This window comes from Schistocerca serialis, chromosome 7 (assembly GCF_023864345.2).
Source record: "Schistocerca serialis cubense isolate TAMUIC-IGC-003099 chromosome 7, iqSchSeri2.2, whole genome shotgun sequence".
In the NCBI taxonomy this organism is placed as follows: Eukaryota; Metazoa; Arthropoda; class Insecta; order Orthoptera; family Acrididae; genus Schistocerca; species Schistocerca serialis.
In genome coordinates, this window is record NC_064644.1 from 327,279,671 (window position 1) to 327,301,254 (window position 21,584).

A 21,584-nucleotide genomic window follows, 5' to 3' on the forward strand; every position below is an offset into this window, starting at 1 on the left:
AGAGACAAGTGGGTGAGGGGGATCAAGTTTACGGGAGGTGTAGAGGATCTGTATCTGTTTGAGGAAAAGGAGGAGGTGTGGGAACGGAATAAGATTGTACAGGATCAATGTGGGGGAGGGGAGATGGATGCAATAGGTGAGGCAGAGAGCATAGAATTCTAGGATTTGAAGGGATTTGTAAAAGGTAGGAGGGGCGGAGATCCAGGCAGGGTGGGTGTAGCAGAGGATAGGGCGGATGAGGGATTTATATGTGTGGAGGATGGTGGAGGGTTCGAGACCCCATGTGCAGCCAGAAAGGAGCTTGAGGAGACGCAGTTGGGAGCGTGCCTTGGCTTGGATTATCCGGAGATGGGGGGGTCCAGGAGAGGCGACGGTCAAGAGTGACGCCAAGGCACTTAAGGGTGGGGGCGAGGGCGATAGGACGGCCATAAATGGTGACATAGAAGTCGAGGAGACCGAAGGAAGGGGTGGTTTTGCCTACAATGATCGCCTGGGTCTTAGAAGGATTGACCTTGAGCAAGCACTTGTTGCACCAAGGGGTGAACCGGTCAAGATGGGATTAGAGAAGTTGTTGGGAGCGTTGCAGGTTGGGGGCGAGAGCAAGGAAGGCAGTGTCATCGGCGTACTGGAGAAGGTGGATGGGGAGTGAAGGTGGCGGCATGTCCGCCTTATACAAAAGGTATAGAAGAGGGGAAGAGGACGGAACCTTGGGGCACACCGGCGGAGGGGTAGAAGCTGTAGGAATCCGTGTTATGGACGGTCAGCTGACATGCCGCAGCTGACTAGGTCACGGTAGGGTCTGCCGGGTAGAATCCGAGTACAACGCGCTCTGTAGCCACTGATGTGCTCCAGAAGTGCAGCAGCTGGGGTGACGTGGAGTGCTGCGCTGTACTTCACTGCATGGCGAGCCGCGACCCGGACGTGGGGGCGGTGTTGGGCCCCAGCGCCACGCTGCTGCGATTGCAAGGCCTCTGGACCCCACCAGGGGGCGGCCGCACCGCTGCCACCGCCTTCGCTGCCGCTGTCTCGCTGGCACTCGCGTGCGGGCTGGTCACCATGTCCCTCCTCAAGCTACTGATGGATCGTCCACGAGAACTCGAGGAGCTAGTCGCATGCATCTTCAATGTGACAATGCACGGCGAAATGTTGATCAAGGTAAGCAATTCCGATCCTCTTCTAACAACCTTCGTTAAGTTATTCACTTTCCCCAAAAGGTTTTCTTGTTTACGAGCGTACAGTTTTGTTATCGGAATACCGAGGGGTTGTCATTAATTTTTAATCATCACCACGAAAAAATGATACTAGATAATTTTTTTTAAATTGAATTCACAGTATTAACGTTACACAATAAATATATAAATATTACTATGGAACATTAATACATTGTATTCAAGTTTTTAATATGTTTCCGTTCCTCCAAAAACCGATGGAGAATTTCACGAATATTATCAAATGTGCTAATGTAGCTCAATTATGAGTCACAGGCAGCCGACTAAGAAGCCGGACGCCGGTTCATAGCGAACTGTTAATTAATTATTATTGTGGAACATTAATACTGTATATTCAGTTTTTTATTATGTGTATGTTCCTCTGAGAACAGGCGCATTATTTCATAAATATTTTTTTTTCTTTAGCACTAGGCTATTATAAATGATTTAAGCGAGTTCACAGATCTGCTGTAGCTACTTTATTTGACATATTGTCAGAGGGCTTTTCACACACACAAAAACACTAAAAGTTTTTTTGACATATCACAACTGCTCTATATGTACTCCCCCCGCTGGCCTACTGGTTCTGCAGATATAAAGTCAATAATGGACTTCCTCTCACGGTTGTCGCAGAATGTCCCTATCAATCTGTACAAAAGCACTGTTGATGTGAGTTCGCAGTTAGAGAAGCTCGCAGATAGAGAAGGAGTAAACACTGAATCTTTCACATAACTTCACACAAAAAAAGAAAACAGTGTGTTAGAGCACAGAGCCCATGATTTGAATCGCTGAGTGTCCATCCGTTCATGACCGACCATTGGTTTCTCAATTTCATGTTTAAGAATTCACAAACATCATGATGCAAGAGAGTGGTTGATGAAATCCACACTGCCCCTCTCCAATTGTGGCATGAGCCAATTTTTGCAGTACATCCAGATACGTGTGTCCCGTAATGGTCTGTCACAGAAGAGAAAGGAACCATAAACTTTAAATCTTGAGACTGCACAGAACACATTAACTTTTAATGACTCTCGAATGTCCTGCAGGGTAGCGTGGAGATTTTCTGTCCTCCAGATTCACACACTGTCCTTATTCACGGTGTCCAAAAAATGGTTCAAATGGCTCTGAGCGCTATGGAAATTAACATCTGAGGTCATCAGTCCCCTAGAACTTAGAGCCACTTAAACCTAACTAACCAAAGGACATCACACACATCCATGCCCGAGGGAGGACTCGAACCTCCACCGGGACCAGCCGCTAATCCCGCGCGGCCCACACGTAGTCAACAGTTTCTTCATTCAGTACAGGCTGACCTGTTGATTTCCCCTTGCAGAGGCATCCTGAGCTTATACTGCGCAAAACCATTGCCGAGTAGATTTGGCAGTTGGTGGACCTTCATTGAACTTCGTACTGAAGTGTCGTTGCACTGTTACAGCAGACTGATCCTAACTGTTCACTGCTGCACTCTCATGGCAGGAATCTGATGTGTGGCTACAACGGTACAAAAACTTTGAGTGTTGAGTTTTGTGTCAGTCTGTCAATTGATATAGATATAGTGAATTATAAAATCGCTTCAGTCATCTGTAACAAACTTGTATGTGGCTCTCAAGTCTGCCCACAGTATTTCTCGAGGCAACTGACATCGCCTGGTCTTGGCTGGTTGTTACTGCTTGCTATTTAGCACTTACCAGTGTCCGCATTTATGACTGTATGAAGTCATCATTTGAAACTCACACATGCACGATTGAGTTGCTTGGATGCTTGGAGACAGTGACAGTAGCGTGTTGAAAGCCTTCCGCACATGCAACAGGTGACAGGTGCTGCCACCAAACGTTGCTGTGGCTAGGGGCCAAATTAAAATACACTCCTGGAAATGGAAAAAAGAACACATTGACACCGGTGTGTCAGACCCACCATACTTGCTCCGGACACTGCGAGAGGGCTGTACAAGCAATGATCACACGCACGGCACAGCGGACACACCAGGAACCGCGGTGTTGGCCGTCGAATGGCGCTAGCTGCGCAGCAATTGTGCACCGCCGCCGTCAGTGTCAGCCAGTTTGCCGTGGCATACGGAGCTCCATCGCAGTCTTTAACACTGGTAGCATGCCGCGACAGCGTGGACGTGAACCGTATGTGCAGTTGACGGACTTTGAGCGAGGGCGTATAGTGGGCATGCGGGAGGCCGGGTGGACGTACCGCCGAATTGCTCAACACGTGGGGCGTGAGGTCTCCACAGTACATCGATGTTGTCGCCAGTGGTCGGCGGAAGGTGCACGTGCCCGTCGACCAGGGACCGGACCGCAGCGACGCACGGATGCACGCCAAGACCGTAGGATCCCACGCAGTGCCGTAGGGGACCGCACCGCCACTTCCCAGCAAATTAGGGACACTGTTGCTCCTGGGGTATCGGCGAGGACCATTCGCAACCGTCTCCATGAAGCTGGGCTACGGTCCCGCACACCGTTAGGCCGTCTTCCGCTCACGCCCCAACATCGTGCAACCCGCCTCCAGTGGTGTCGCGACAGGCGTGAATGGAGGGACGAATGGAGACGTGTCGTCTTCAGCGATGAGAGTCGCTTCTGCCTTGGTGCCAATGATGGTCGTATGCGTGTTTGGCGCCGTGCAGGTGAGCGCCACAATCAGGACTGCATACGACCGAGGCACACAGGGCCAACACCCGGCATCATGGTGTGGGGAGCGATCTCCTACACTGGCTGTACACCACTGGTGATCGTCGAGGGGACACCGAATAGTGCACGGTACATCCAAACCGTCATCGAACCCATCGTTCTACCATTCCTAGACCGGCAAGGGAACTTGCTGTTCCAACAGGACAATGCACGTCCGCATGTATCCCGTGCCACCCAACGTGCTCTAGAAGGTGTAAGTCAGCTGCCCTGGCCAGCAAGATCTCCGGATCTGTCCCCGATTGAGCATGTTTGGGACTGGATGAAGCGTCGTCTCACGCGGTCTGCACGTCCAGCACGAACGCTGGTCCAACTGAGGCGCCAGGTGGAAATGGCATGGCAAGCCGCTCCACAGGACTACATCCAGCATCTCTAGGATCGTCTCCATGGGAGAATAGCAGCCTGCATTGCTGCGAAAGGTGGATATACACTGTACTAGTGCCGACATTGTGCATGCTCTGTTGCCTGTGTCTATGTGCCTGTGGTTCTGTCAGTGTGATCATGTGATGTATCTGACCCCAGGAATGTGTCAATAAAGTTTCCCCTTCCTGGGACAATGAATTCACGGTGTTCTTATTTCAATTTCCAGGAGTGTATTTGCTACACGGAACCTCCAATATGAGGCGTAGTAACCGCCGTTTAAAATATGCAATGACTGCAAGACCAGGGTTGCAAGCTGTACTTAATTGGAATGCTGAAGTTCTATTTAATAGGTCATACACAATGCAAATGAGTATTGCCTCCTTTACCACAAAGTCCAAGAAAGACGAAACTACGTACAAAATTTTTGTTTTTTCGTACATCACGCGGTGTTCTGTACTAAGGCACTGGTCTGCTGTTGTAGATTTATCCGGTTGGCCCAGATGTGTATGACTGTGGTGTTTCTCATATTCGTCTTGCACTGTACAAATCTGGCCAATATACGTCATTCCAAACTTAGAAGCAGTTCTTGTTGCAATAGCGCCAAGAACCATATACTGAACATATTTGACGGTAAGCCTGAAGGGTCCGATTTTTCATTGATACAGGTTCATGTCTGCCGGTCTTACACACACTGAGACCCCATTCCATAATATCGCAGAATTCTGCTAGATGATCCAAAACAAAATAATGTGGCTCATCTCCATTTTATCGATGGTCTGCACCGTTTTGTTTTGGGTCATCTGCCGGCATGTTACGGTATTGTGTCGTGGGGATTTCTGTATGTGTCAGTACTGCAGAAATGCAGTTCCCAATAAACAAAAGATTAATTATATAACTTTAATTTTTCGAAGTTATAGCTAAAACTTTGTACAGACCTCTTTCAAGTACGCCAGACGACATTTTAGGCACACTCAGGAGACACCATGATAGTATAAACACAACCTCTAGCCTTGATTACCAGGAGAGGAAGAGAGTCCACAAGATTCCTCAGGCATGTCATATCTAGATAGTGATTACATATAGTTGAGCTAATAAATTGCAAGGACACTAGTTGCTGCAGTTCACCTGGTGTTTCATATATTTCCATACATTTTTGTGGCATTAATATCTGGTGGTTTAGCGAGACAGTTGAACTGCAGAAAGTTATCTGAGGAACAAGCAGTTCTGTGAGAGTGGCTATTGTCATCTCAGAATGCGAACTCAGCATGAAGATGTTGAATAAGGGCAACACTTATTCACTGATAATGCTGAAACGAATAACGTAGTTCCTGTTGTGAGTATATCGATAGAAAAATGAAATTTCCTCTGTAATAATCTCTATATGAGATCAGCATAAGCATCTGGAGAGATAAATAAGTCACAAATGATGAAAGGAGAAGCCTGCAATTCAAAATAAATGATACTTACCAAAAAAGTCTACTATGACAGTTCGCTAGTGCTCACTTACACCTATCCATAGACACTACTTCAGGCATTATAGAGATTACTATATATACCTAAAACATTTAACATTAAATAACCTAAAAACTACACTTCTTACCGAGGGCGCATCTCCATCCACTGACTCATATTAATTTTGTTTTTGTAACCATGTTATTGGCTTCTCATCGCTAGTTGGGTTTAGCTTTAGATATATTTAGTCTTTTTGATATACGTTCTGGCCAATCATGTCGGCCATTGCAGTTATCGTTCCTTGTTACGCGCTAACCGCCCGGTTTTTCCGAGCACGCTGCCTCACTTGCGGTCTAAAATTCTCATACTTCAGGAGTCTGCCAACCACAGCACCTCAAAACGTAATGCCATCTATTGATGACTCTGGTGGCTAGCTTTGCTGCCTCTGGATCACGGACTCCCGGGTTCGATTACCGACCAGGGTAGGGATTTTCTCTGCCCGGGGACTGGGTGTTTGTGTAGTCCTCATCACTTCATCATAATCAATATCATTCGTGAGAGTGGAAAAATTGGACTGTGTATAAAACTGGGACTTCGTACGGGCTCTGATGACCGCGCAGTTGAGCGCCCCACACACTGCACTGAACATCATCATCATCATCATCATCAGCTATTGATGACAGCGCTAGACTTCGGCTTCAACGACCTGCCTGACTCGGCCTCCTCAGCTGCCAAAACACGCGCCCGGTTCGGGCACGCCTACTCCTAACTTCACAACAGGACGTGCGTGCATGGCTGTTTTTCAAGTTTGTTGTCACCGTTTTCGGCATGTGCTGTCCCAAAGTCTATTGTAACCTGAATGAGAGAGCTCAAATCGTGGTACGAAAAAGTCGCACAAAATATCACACGTCGATCTCTGGACTAAACTACATTCTGCACACGCTGCGAGTTAAGCGTCTGATTGGACTTGTCGTGAAACACGCTAATGTTACCCGCTGAGAGGATTTCGAAATTTGTTCAAATGTTCAAATGTGTGTGAAATCTTATGGGACTTAACTGCTGAGGTCATCAGTCCCTAAGCTTACACACTACTTAACCTAAATTATCCTAAGGACAAACACACACACCCATACCCGAGGGAGGACTCGAACCTCCGCTGAGACCAGCCGCACAGTCCATGACTGCAGCGCCCTAGACCGCTCGGCTAATCCCACGCGGCGATTTTGAAGTTTGACCGCACGTACGTCTAATGGACAAAGGTATCGGACAATAATTTTGAATTTAGTGAAATTAACAGAAAAACTAAATGGACTTTAACCTTGGGAGTTAATGAAAGAGATAAAATCATAAAAGAATGAAAAAAAAATGAACGGTCCCCAGCCCAATTAGGCACATTAATTTGGAAATACGTATTTGAGGAAATTGACTATTGGTTATTGAAGTTACTTTCGTTGAGATTTCCCTTTGAATAGTAAACAGGATACAAACTGACACAGTGCACTCTGAATTGTGTGTAGCAGCAGTTACCAATAACGCTCACACCAGTAAATTATAGGAAGTAAATTTGTACCAAGCTCATACTAATGACAGCTACACTCAAGAGCATTACTTAATAAATTACTCAAATGTTACTGTATGAAGGACAGAACTAAATTTGGGCATGAGGGGCTATTATCTTAACTGAACCGGGCGGGGTAGCCGTGCTGTCAAGGCGTCTTGTCACTTGTTCGCGCGGATTCCCCCCCCCCCCCCCTCTCGGAGGTTTGAGTCCTCCCTCGGGCACGGGTGTGTGTGTGTGTGTGTGTGTGTGTGTGTGTGTGTGTTGTCCTTGGCGTAAGTTAGATTAAGTAGTGCGTAAGCCTAGGGACCGATGACTCTGCAGTTTGGTCCCCTAATCCTTACCACAAATTTCCAACTTAACTGACTTGAAAAAGAAAATAAATAAATAAAGATGAATAATATCATAAATACACTGCTTAAGCTCCTGTACATATATCAGTTTTCCTTAGCAACAGTAATATTTCAATTTTTTTCTAATAGTTGGAGAATACGATGGGGACCCATAAACTAGTATAGTTTCACTAGTCAACGCTCTTTGTTTATTACAGTAGAAAAGACCAATCCAAAAAACTAATCATTCAGTTCACTTGCCGTAGTTCATAATTTACTTTGTAAGTCAATAATACACAACACTGGGCTTAATCACCTTCAAAAAAGGAACCATTCATGATAGGAATCAAAACCACACTAATTTTGAAAATGAGCTTAACTTGCCTTTTTATCACCTGTGAAGCAGGTATTTTAGACAATAATATTTACACACGTTTGCACTGTAATCCTACAAAACTATATTTTGTAATAAACTAAGGATACTTTAGCAAAATCCTATCGAACTTCGCTTTTGTGGTTTTCACTTTAACTTTTACTAATCCTTCTACATTAGACAAAAAAATCACTTTTAAACACTTGAATGCACGAATTGTTCATTTAAATCAGGATGCTCGGTTTTAGTAGCACTTAGGTGAGGACCCAGCATAGGTTCGTGATCAGGATAGAAAATATGGTTCTGGACACGAATTTATGTTTTGTGAGTATTATTGAAACACAAAAATTAACTGGACCATGTCCATATACATTACTGAATGTTTGAAATTTGTGAATCAATGGCGAAGATTGGTGGCAAGCGACAATGGCGGCTAACTGTAGTCACGGCTCTTGATGTTCAAATGCTCTATAAAATCGCTTATTGGCGTCGGATTTTCAACATATTAGAACCTTTCCTTTATGCTGAGAATACCAAATAATAGCCAGATCTACATCGGAAGCAAATCCTTTATAAAGCAGTCTCCAATTTCCTCTCTTAGCACCGTAGAAATGTACGGTGCTACGGCTAGCACACACTGCGTGCCGTTCACACAAAGGGGACGCTCAGTTCGACCGCCAAAACCACCTTTTACTTCGCGCCATGCCACTTCCGTTACGAGGAACTTCCCAACAGCTTTTACATGTTACAAATACAGGTGCCCTAAGCATGAACCACCTTTCAATAAACATTTTCTTTTTACGAACATACACATATTACAATAATTTATCATTTTAGCATATCCTTTTGGTTTTTTCATATATGCATCACAAAACTCTAATTTTCTTGCCACAGGTCAAGGAGTTTAAATAACACTGAATACACACTTCATAATTACAGATACGGAGTTACATAGTATGAACCTACTTCTAATTGACATAAGTGTTACAGACAGTCGGTGCATTCGATGCCTTGCATCATGTGGAAAGAAGCAAAGCATACTACGCGTCCGCAGACAGTTACCATGTTGTGTGGTCCATTGACGGTGCAGCTTCATGTGCCACTGCAAGACATAGAATTCCTCTCATTGCATTGCGGTTCCTTCCGCATTGTTCACTGTAAAAGTGACACAGTTGCACCTGGGTTCACTAACAGGAGCAATTCCCAGTGGGTGTGAAGCCAGTTGTCATTGGAACACGTGACACTCGTCTCCCTGTTGGTTAGAATGACCTCACAAGCACTGCCCTCACAATGTGCGAGGTGAATGCGAGTGATACATCATTCTTAGTACACACCTTAGGCAGTCCACCCTGATTTACTAAAATATCGGGCAAGGTCGTTCACAATATGGTAATGGGCACCTCCAAACACGATAAACTCAATGAGCCATTTTGTAATGGCTCCGCTTCAACGCGTCTTAACTACCTGATTCCACACAACCGACTGGAACAGATCATGTCATTCCCATGTTTGACCTTAGCCGTGAAAGGTCACAAGATCACCTGGTACCAGTTCCACACTATCTACAAAGCTCCGAAGCGACTAGTGGACAGTTATGTTGACAAGTTGCACTTAACCGGAAAATCAGGTGGAAGAGGAATTTACACTACTGGCCATTAAAATTGCTACACCAAGAAGGAGTGCAGATGATGAACGGGTATTCATTGGACAATATATTATACTAGAACTGACATGTGATTACATTTTCACGCAATTTGGGTGCATAGATCCTGAGAAATCAGTACCCAGAAGAACCACCTCTGGCCTCGATACTCCTGGGCATTGAGACAAACAGAGCTCGGATGACATGTACAGGTACAGCTGCCCATGCAACTTCAACACGATACCACAGTTCATCAAGAGTAGTGACTGGCGTATTGTGACGAGCCAGTTGCTCGGCCACCACTGACTAGACGTTTCCAATTGGTGAGAGATCTGGAGAATGTGCTGCAGCAGTCTAACATTTTCTGCATCCAGAACCTGCAACATGTGGTCGTGCATTATAAACCTGAAATGTACGGTTTCGCAGGGATCGAATGAAGGGTAGAGCCTCGGGTCGTATCACATCTCAAATGTAACGTCCACTGTTCGAAGTGCCATCAGTACGAACCGAGACGTGTAACCAATGGCACCCCATACCATCACGCCGGGTGATACGCCACTATGGCGAAGATGAATACACGCTTCCAATGTGCGTTCACCGCGATGTCGCCAAACACGGATGCGACCATTATGATGCTGTAAACAGAACCTGGATTCATCCGAAAAAATGACGTGTTGCCATTCGTGCACCCAGGTTCGTCGTTGAGTACACCATCGCAGGCGCTCCTGTCTGTGATTCAGCGTCAAGGGTAACCGCAGCCATGGTCTCCGAGCTGATAGTCTATGCTGCTGCAAACTTCAAAAAAATGGTTCAAATGGCTCTGAGCACTATGGGACTTAACATTTATGGTCATCAGTCCCCTAGAACTTAGAACTACTTAAACCTAACTAACCTAAGGACAGCACACGACACCCAGTCATCACGAGGCAGAGAAAATCCCTGACCCCGCCGGGAATCGAACCCGGGAACCCGGGCGTGGGAAGCGAGAACGCTACCGCACGACCACGAGCTGCGGACCTGCAAACTTCGTTGAACTGCTCGTGCACATGGTTGTTGTCTTGCAAACGTCCCCATTTGTTGACTCAGGGATCGAGACGTGGCTGCACGATCCGTTATAGCCATGTGGATAAGATGCCTGTCATCTCGACTGCTAGTAATACGAGGGATCCAGCACGGCGTTCTGTATTACCCTCCTGAACCTACCGATTCCATATTCTGCTAACAGTCATTGGATCTCGACCAACGCGAGTAGCAATGTCGCCATACGATAAACCGCAATCGCGATAGGCTACAATCCGACCTTTATCAAAGTCGGAAACGTGATGGTACGCATTTTCCTCCTTACTCGAGGCATCACAACAACGTTTCACCAGGCAACGCCGGTCGACTGCTGTTTATGTATGAAAAATCGGTTGGAAACTTTCCTCATGTCAGCACGTTGTAGGTGTCGCCACCGGCGCCAACCTTGTGTGAATGTTCTGAAAAGCTAATTATTTACAAATCACAGCATGGTTAAATTTCGCGTCTGTAGCACGTCATCTTCGTGGTGTAGCAATTTTAATGGGCAGTAGTGTACATCTTTTCCAGAAACTGGAAGAAGAATAAACATGCAACAGCAAACTATGAGCCGACTGCTGTGATCGGAGATGATTAAACTGTATGAAACGCAAAACGTATGTTGAAAAACTAGCCGCGGCTGGTGCAAAATTATAGCAATGTGCTACAAAGTGGTGACCTATAGCCTTTTGATTTACAAGGGTATAAATCGTAACTAAATTAATTTTGCATCCATAAATTGAGCTGTTTAAATACATTTAAAGCTTATAATTACTCGTTAAACATTACAAGGAATAAAAAAAGATAGTAAGTTGAGGAATCGATCCCTAGCTGACAAACTGCCGGTGGGTTGCACTTGACCATTTTCTTCTTTCTTTTTCGTTTGAGTCATTGCTAAGGAAGAGTCTGGGGCGAAGTAGGTGAGGGCCGCAATCTGAAGTCTGGCCAAGATGTCCCGTTCTCCCCCTCAAAACTAAGAAGGGTGGAGGACATAGGACCCAAGAGGACCAAAAAGCATCAAGAAAAGGATGGAAAGATATTTTTCTAATTTTAGTCATTTGCTTTATTCCTTTGTTATTCAAGTGCTTCATGTGTGGACGAACTCTTCCGTGGTTAGAAAGTCCATTACAGCACGCTGTTTCTCATGCACCGACATAGCTACGTTGCACACCGCCATGTGACAAGTTACAATTCGGAGTCCTCTAGCGGCAAATGCTTGCAACTTGCGTCAGCAGAGTGGGGAAAGTCGATCGAGCAATATGGATGACATGCAATCCCTCAAGCGATATTGAGAACAGAATAAAATATTCGGAGGCGTTACTTTTCAGCACTTTCTAGTACTTAGCAAACCAATAGCAACCACATCGACTGAAAGAAATACGAGGGTTGCCCAGAAAGTAAGTTCCGATCGTTCGCTAACTGGAAACCACAGTGAAAATCAGAAACATTTTATTTGCAAGAGTTAGCTACACTTTCCAGATACTTCTCTACATAGTCGCCGCTCCAACTTACACATTTGTCGGAGTGTTATACCAAATTTCCAACACCATCGTCATAGAAAGCAGCTGCCTGTGCTTTCCAACAAATCTCTACGCTGGTCTATAGCGCGTAGCCTGCGCCCAAGTGTTGTCTTCGTACCCAGCGTTTCATGTGAACAGAGATGATACTCAGAACGACCCAATTAGGGCTGTGATGTGGGTGATCGAACACTTCCCATCGAAAAGGCTGCAGGAGCGTCCTCACTGCCCCTGCAGAGTGCGGCCGAGAATTGCCATAAAGAAGGAAGTGCGTGGCAGTTGTGTTACGTGGGCTGCATTCAGTAAGGCGAAGCCTCTCAATGGGCCCTCCTACTTAGCGGGAGACATTGTTGTTCTAGGCACCTTTACTCACCCACAGTGCACTCACAACTGAAAACAGCGTCTTGATGCGATCGACGGTCATACTAGAGACACTACCCAACACATCTATGCAAAGCTTCATCGGGTTTTCACTATGGTGTCCATTTCGATCGGAACTTACTTTCTGGACAACCCTTGTACGTCCATGTGTGGATGGCTGATAACCGTCGGTACCCGCTCACGAATAAAAAGACGCCCATGAGGTCCAAGTCATTGGAGCCTTATATGAAAAGACTATAGAGGTAAAATTAGAAAACTCCAGCACACACAGAGGCATATCAAAAATCGTTCTTCCCGCCCACAGTTCGAGACTATAACAGGAAAGGGGTAGAGGACGGGGGAGAGCAGTGGCACTATAAGTACTCTGCCAAACATCATAACGGGGCTTAATGGGCTAAATATGTAAATACAAATGTAGCTGTAGATTTAGTTCTACAATTATGTTGACAACTATCTAACTGTAAGGAGCTGTCTTTAATACACCAGGTTCATTGATAAATGGCCCAAGTCACGGCATTAGACTCCACAAGGACATGTAGCAGTGTGTTGGGAAGAGGCTAGCTAACCGCTACCTACAGTGACGTTGCTATAAGAAGTCCACACACGCACAGCTGACGCATGCACTAACTGTATACAGAGCTAGGAAGAAGGCACCACAGAAGTAACAGCTTCCTCAGCAAGGCGACTCCCCCACCTCTCCCCCTGTCCGAAGAATCTGACTAGAACCTGTGTTTCACCAACACTTTTCTCTGTCCGTACAGTTGTTGTGCTTCGTTGCGCAAGGGCCAACCTTGCGTGAGCTAGTGCAACTGCTGTCCGAAATTTGGAAGGCCAACAGCAGCAGTGAACGCAGTGAGGACATTCGGCGTCGCTACCGAAGACTCGGAGACCGCCTGTTCCTGGCTCTTGTGGTAAGCAGGACAACGTGTCTAGACGTAACTTACGATTAGCCCTATATGCTGGCTTCCCAAACCCAGTATCCTTGGCCCGATCAGGTCTATTTCATTGATACAAAAACCAGTTTTTTATGTTGGAAAAGAAGGTCAGAGCCTGATTTCCATTACAGCAGAGATTAGCAGAAAGATAAATATGTGTCCTTATATTAATGACTGCTCTTCTGAAGAAATAAAGTTGGAAAACCATAAAAATGTGTGACTGCAGTTCTGGAGACGAGCTTGGAGTCCACCTGGATACACGATTGGTAGAATTACAAAGTATTATTGATAAATGAAGACCCACAACAGCTGTTAAGTGATCCTTTATTTAAACGACCAGTTTCGCTCCTTATAGCGTCATCTTCAGGTACACATCTGTTGTAGAAAAATTGAGGAAAAATAAAATAAACAGTACTGTCCATACCAAAAGTTAAAAAATACTTCGAAAATAACGGATAAATTCATATAAAACTCAGACCAGAGTTCAATGGGCGACCCAGCATTCTCATTCAAATTAAAATAAAGTGTCCGTCGAAGGCACGGCAGTCAGGTCATAAGAGTGGACTATCTCAGAATGCAAGGGATCCTACAGCGAAAAAACTTCAAGACGACTGACAGGGTCTAAGATTCAGCCTTTGAAAAAATGGAATTAAAATACAGTAATTGGAAATGCCGTGTGGCTACGGCCTCCCGTCGGGTAGACCGTTGGCCTGTTGCAAGTCTTTCGAGTTGACACCACTTCGGCGACTTGCGTTTCGATGAGGATGAAATGATGATGATAAGGACAACACAACACCCTGTCCCTGAGTGGAGAAAATCTTCGAACCAGCCGGGAATCGAACCCGGGCTGTTAGGTATGACATTCTATTGCGCTGGCCACTCAGCTACCAGGGGCGGACAATACAGTAATTAATAATATGGAAAAATAATTAGAGAAACTAGGCGTTGGGAGAACAACATGATGCGGAGTAGACTCGTGTGGCATTAGCATAAGGTGGTTTGCAGGCAGAAAAACAGATCTGATAAAAACCATGGTACAATAGAAACCCAGAACGTGAAACTCGGTAGATACGCAACCGGAACGAATACACGGGAGAGCTGTTGGAACACGGAGCGCGCGGGGACAAGGAAATGTCCAGAAAGACCTGCGCCCGCAGACTACGTGATAAGCGACACCATGTGAACACGACAGGTACGGAGGGCGATTAGAGTTTAACGTACCATCGATAGTGAGGTCATTAGAGACAAAGCAGAAGCTCGGATTACGGAAGGTTGGGAAGGAAATCGGCCTTGCTCTTTTCAAAGGAACCATCCCGGTATTTGCCTGCAGACATTTAGTAAAATCAAGGAAAACCTAAATCTGAATGGCTGGACGGGGATTTGAACCGTCATCCTCCAGAATGCGGGTCCAGTGTGCAAACCATTGCGCCACTTTGCTCGGTGAACACGACAGACGCACGATTGCTACGAATGAACGGGGCAGAGAAAATTGGGTGGCGTCCTTCCATAGCTGATTAACACAAAGATGGCGAGATATAATGAAACCTGGAAAGTAAAATAATCTTGACAGAAAATAAAAGACATTAAATGCAACACATAATCATCGACTTAGAATAGCGATGATAACTTTTACTTAAATAAAACGAGAAATGCAAAGGTGATCTCAAAAAGAGAGGGGGTGAAGGAAAATAGAAAAGTGACTGGATAATAGGGAAAGAGGAGAGAACCAAATGTAAATGGGGGAAAACAAAAGTAAATAGGAAATGAGGCGAAAGCACAACACTGTAATAGTACAAATATGAATAGAAATAAATAACACTATTAGACAGTCGAAATTTGCAAGAAGATTGCGATGTCTCCAGTTTGACCATTTAATGTGTGTGACGGATGCCCGGAATACAAAGTGTTTTGAAAAGAATTGCGATGATTAAACCACCATTGAATTTGTATTGTAATTATTTTGCAATGAGAAAGCACATTCTGCTACAGATTGTGTTGACGAAAGTCACGGGATAACAATATGCACATATACAGATGGCGGTAATATCGCGCACACAAGGTATAAAACGGCAGTGCAGTGGGGGAGCTGTCATTTGCAGTCAGGTTATTCATGTGAATAGGTTTCTGACGTGATTATGGCCGCATGATGGGAATTAACGTACTTTGAATGCACAACGGTTTTGGAGCTAGACGGATGGGATATTCCATTACGCGAATCGTTATGGCATTCAATATTCCGAGATCCACAGTATCAAGAGTGTGCCAAGAAACCAAATTTCAGACATTTCCTCTCACCACTGGCAACGCAGTCGCCGATGGCCTTCACTTAACGACCGAGAGCAGCGGCGTTTGTGTAGAGTTGTCAGTTCTAACAGACAAGCAACACTGAGTGAAATAACCGCAGAAATCAACGTGGGACGTACGACAAACGTATCCGTTAGGACAGTGCGAAGAAATCTGCCATTAATGGGCTATGGTAGCAGACGACCGACGCGAGTGCCTTTGCTAATAGCATGACATCACCTGCTCATGACCATGTCGGCTGGTCCCTAGACGACTGAAAAACCGTGGGCTGGTCAGCTGAGTCCCGATTGCAGTTGGTGGTAGGACTCCAGTGTGGCGTAGACCCCACGAAACCATGGTTCCAAGTCGTCAACAAGACACTGCTGGTGGTGACTCCATAACGGTGTGGACTGTGTTTACATGGAATGGACTGGGACGTGGTTATGTTCGGCTACTTGGAGACCATTTGTAGTCATTCATAGACTTCATGTTCCCAAACAACGACGGAATTTTTACGGGTGACATTTGCTAGCATGTCCATCTAATGGTACAGGTGAATTTAGATGCGGCGTTTCTGAGGACGCAGAATACTGTAAACCTGGTGCAGACGCTATGTTCGTTGCTCACGTCTCTGTGAACGTCAACGGGTGCAGTGGCCGTGTGTGCGGCTGTGTAGGCTGGCAGCGGCCGATCTCTGTTGCCCCGTGCGCCCGAACTTCAGGCAGTGGAAAAGTCAGCAGTCTGGGGTGCAGCCAACATTTCTAAAAAACGAAAATCTACGGCAGGATCACAATAATCACAAAAGCGAAGGCTGTTTTGATGCCATCGATGGGTGCCTGTTTCGCCGTGTGTGGTGTGATAATGAGATCATCCAGTCGTCTGAATGACAGTGCCGGATTCCCAGGTGTGAGGCTTGTTAGAGACACGATAAAAAACTATTTCCTTCGTGTGGAACTTCGTTACCATGTTATCATCTGAAGCAGGATGTCGAGGGTGAAAGAGATGCACCAAAAAGAGGTGACGATGATCATGATAACAGCTCTCCCGGCGAAGTCTTGAGAAAAGGTAGAGTGTGAAAGGCTCTGAGAAGCAATAACAGTACATTCTACCTCAACTCGTAATCGCGAAATTTGGTCATCTGAGATTTGAAAGTGCGAACGAAATGTTCGCAATAACAGCTTCTAAATTTTCGAGTCCCAATATCGAGCACAGTTTTGTACATTCACTATCACTATATTCTTTAAATGTCTTAAAACTTTCTATATATTCACTTAGCTTTGTCAGTTTTACAGCCTTGTCAATGACCCGTTGCTCGTTTTCATTACTCATACTTTCCAGAAATTTCCTTACGTTTTTCGTAATTTATTTCTTCTTCTCTGTCAACAGCACACTTTTAACTGCTCTTGCGCCCACTTTTAGTTTTTAGTTTTATTTAATATTTAACTTCCTGCCGCTATCGTCATCACACTCGCAATGGTAAGTGATACTTCTTAAAATATGTACCACCATTCTAGGAACAAGTTCAGGGAGCAGTGAAATTTTGATTGAATGTTTTTACAAAACTTTACTTCAGTTTGAGATGGCAATTAATGTATAATCCAGAATCATTAAACTTGCAATAAATATTTAACTCATCATTTCTAACAAGATTTCTTCTGTCAAACTAGCTAAGATGGTTCAAATGGCTCTGACCACTATGGGACTTAACTGCTGAGGTCATCAGTCCCCTAGAACTTAGAACTACTTAAACCTAACTAACCTAAGGACATCACACACATCAATGCCAAAATCGTAGAGGGAGAAAAGAGATATATACGCTAAACAGATTCAGGAGGATGAAGTAGGTACTTAGAGATGAAGAAGTTTGCACAGGATAGACTAGCGTGGAGAGCTGCATCAAACCAGTCTCTGGACTGAGCACCACAACAACAACAGCAAAAACAATAGTAAGCCTATACTGAGCACCTGCAGGTAGTTTCGGGCTGCTCATAAATCACCTTGAAGTTCCACTGGCCTGTTGAACAGCAAAAAAAGGAAAAGTTATTTCTGTTAATGTAGATTTTCTTTAAAAAACTCTTCTAGTAAGATTTAATTACAGTCAGTGACACTGTCTTTCAACTTAATTTCAACTGAAAAACTAGAGTAGATAATCGCTCACAAATATCCGTTGATAATATCTATATAGAAAGATCTAACAAAGAAAATTATATTACAAAACCAACAGTCTGTGACCTACCAGACCATAACATGCAGTTTGTTTCGTTAAACATTAGTATTGACAGGATATAAAATCTAATAAATCTGAGTTCAAGAGCAAAAATTGATAGGACATTTGTCGAAGATATAAAGTGGAGTGATGTGTACAGTTCTCACAGCGTAGACGAGAAACAACACGATCATTAATAGAGTTCTTACCTTATTTGAACAATGTTTACGCCCAAAACTAAACCAGATTAGACCAAAATCTACAGAAAAGTCATGGATTACCCATAGAACAAAGGTATTTTGTAAAACAACAAGGAAACGTGCTTGTCAGTCCGAAACAGCTGCGTCGACGCAATAGCTCGTAACAAGTACAATACATACTGCAGAATATTAAAAACTGTAATACGGAAATTAAAGCAAATGCATTACAATAAAAAATAATCACGTTAGATACTAACATAAAGACAATATGAAGGAGGAGACTGGTGGAACCAGACATGAAGAGAAGCAGAGAGCATTAAAAGTAAGTGATACACTGATAACAGAAATATGCAGTGTTGCAAAACATCTTCACAAACATTTCATAGCTGTTACTGAAAAGATGGTATTGTCAGGTTCAGTAGATGCTGCTATGGATTGTGTCAGATCAGTCATTACAAATAACTTCAGCAGTATGAATATTATCTTCAGCGCATCAGTATAACTAATGTCCACCATAAAAACTTTAAAATCAAAAAATTCTAGTGGTTATCATAAAATATCAGCAAAATTAATGAAAGAATGTGCTTTCAAAGTTTGGTAACGTTCTAAATAATCTGTGTAGCCAGTCATTTATCAGTAGAATATTCCCTCTATCGTAGAAATATGCTTAAGTTAAGCGTTTCGCTTAAGAAAGGAGTTATCGAACTACTGTCAGATTTCCACCTAATTTCACTACTGTTAGCATTCTCGAAAATTTTAGAAAAGTAACCGGCTTTCTTAACCATCTAACAATATATTTACAAAGACACAGTTTCGGATTTCTGAGGGGTTTCGAAACTGAGAAGGCTATCCACACATACTCCGGCGCCGTACTTAATTAAGCAGACAATATATTACAGGCTACTGATGTATTTTGTGATCTGTCTAAGGCATTTTACTGTCTAAATCACAATATCTTTTTAAGTAAGGTAGAAGGTTAGAGTGAAACAGGAAATACTGCAACTGGTTGAAATCCTATGTCTCTGACACTAAACAAAGGGTGTCAATAGAAAAGAAACCTGTATTGAGCTACCAGGCATTGTCCAATTGGGAACTAATTATGTGTTGTATCCCACATGATCCAGTCTTAGGGTCCTTCCTTTATCCTGTGTAAACGTTCGACCTTTGATCTATAACAATACCAGATGCCAAGTTTGTTTTGTTTGCAGCAGATACAAAAATTTAAATAAGTAGCAAATCAAATTTAGCCTTAGAAACATCTGCATCTACATAGATACTCCGCTAGCATCACTATAATGCCTGCTGGAGAATACTGTGTATCACTACTAGTCATTTCCTTCTCTGTTCCACTGGCAAACAGAGCGAGGAAAAACAACTGTATATATGCCTCTGTACGATCTGTAACCTCTCTAATCTTATCTTCATGGTCCTTACGCGGAATGTGCGTTGACGGCAGTGCAGTCAGCCTCAAATGACCGTTAATGAAATTTTCATGGACATTAATAGGTGCTTCGCAGCTTATCTTTGGAAAACACACTATATGCATTTCAAAATTTGTAAGGGCTTTCCTTCCCCCAATACATTCTTAAAGTCTGATGACAAGCAGACAGAAGAAGTTGACAGTGTTAACCTCTTGGTATTAAAGTTTGATAAAAATGTCTGGCCTACTGTACTTGCTTACTTTCATTCCACAGTGTCATATGGGATTATTTTTTGGCAGTAACTCATCAAGTCAAGCTAAAGTTTGTAAAGCCCAAAAACATGCAATAAGAAGTAGTTGTTGTATGAACTCAAGAACAATCTGCAGAGGCCTGTTTAGGAAACTGCTTCCTAATATATTTATTCTATAAGGAAACTTGTCATTAAAATATATCCTTTTTCAGACCAAAAGCTCATTTCGTGGAATCAATGCTAGAAATAAGAATAATCTCCACATAAAGTCGTTTGTTTTAGTTCAGATAGGTGTCCGTTATTCGGAAACACAGATTTTCAGTAACTTGCTCGTATCCACAAAAAACTGTGTGCCTGACCAGAACTCGAAATTGGGACATTTGCTGTGGCTAGACCATGTCTCCACAATATCATTTCTTCCAGGGGTGTTGCTCTTGCAACTCTTACAACTTACGCAGGAGAAGTTCTGTGAAGTTTGGAAGGTAGGTGACGAGGTACTAGCGCAAGGAAAGCCGTGAGGGCGAATCATAAATCGTTCTTGGGTAGCTCAGACGATAGAGTGCTTTACCGCGAAAGGCAAATTTCCCAGGTTCGTGTCCTGGACCGGCAAACAGTTTTAATCTGCCAGGAAGTTTCATATCAGCGCACACTCTGTTGCAGAGTGAAAATTTATCCTGGAGTCATAAATAGTTTAATTAGTAATAAATTTCAGTTTAAGAGGAGACTAAAGATTGAGCCGGTGGCAAACTCTTTCTACTCCATCGATGGTAGAGCACTTGCTCACGAAAGGCAAAGGTCCCGAGTTCGAGTCTCGGTCGGGCACACAGTTTTAATCTGCCAGGAAGTTTCATATCAGCGCACACTCCGCTGCAGAGTGAAAATTTCATTCCAGTTGCTTTCTTCGTATATTACCTTGATACTGTTGTTCTGAAGGCTCACACTTGCTGTACTTTTCAGGGGATCACGAGCGTAACAGCGGTTATTTGGGTGGCTTCCCCGCTGGTTCATCTGGTCGTCAACATGGACACTGAGGCCTCTTCCGGAAATCCTCGGCCACTGCCGCTGCCTGCCTGGTTACCACTGGACATCTACGCATCTCCCACATATGAGCTACTCTACATGATGCAAGTTCTGTGCCTAATAGTCCCGTCTGTAGCCACTGTATCCTCTGACTGCGTCTTTATTGACCTGATGCTGAGGGTTGCTGCCGAGTTAGAGATTCTGAACGACAACATTTCTAGTTTGCGTAAAATGAAAGTTTCAGCAAAATCCAACGAGTACATGTCAAGCAGTTTGGCCTCCGATTTTGAGGTGCATCTACAGCTTTCGAAGAATGTCAAGCACCACCAGGCAATTCTTAGGTTTGTATAATCCGAAATTTTGTTCAATTTCGTGATTTTTGTTGGTTAACGTTGTATTGTCATTGGGATGGTGCTCAAGACACAACTAAACTCAATCCAGTGGAAATTCAGAGCTCACCATAAACTGGTGTTGTAAGACAAAATATAAGGGGTGATCAAAAAGTTTCCCTTTGAGGTCGTTACTGTAGCATATATGCAAGGCAGTGCGACTCCGATGAGGATATATAACCACCAAAATGTAGTCAAATGACTGGTGTGCGGCAAATGCGCGGACGTGAACTGGGACCACGTTATTACCAAATGCGTCCAAACAGGAGCAACGTGTTGTTACCTTTTTCTTGGCTGCCGAAGGACAA

The 21,584-nt window shown here is 44.1% G+C and overlaps 1 protein-coding gene across 1 annotated transcript; it reads left to right on the top strand.

Moving 5' to 3' along the window:
* Window positions 1–900: 900 nt before the first annotated feature.
* On the top strand, window positions 901–21,238 carry LOC126413047 (uncharacterized). Its single transcript, XM_050082943.1, has 3 exons — window positions 901–1,155; window positions 13,334–13,483; window positions 20,825–21,238. Exons 1-3 carry the CDS (start codon window positions 901–903, stop codon window positions 21,236–21,238), a joined length of 819 nt encoding a protein of 272 aa, XP_049938900.1.
* The last annotated feature ends 346 nt before the right edge of the window (window positions 21,239–21,584 follow it).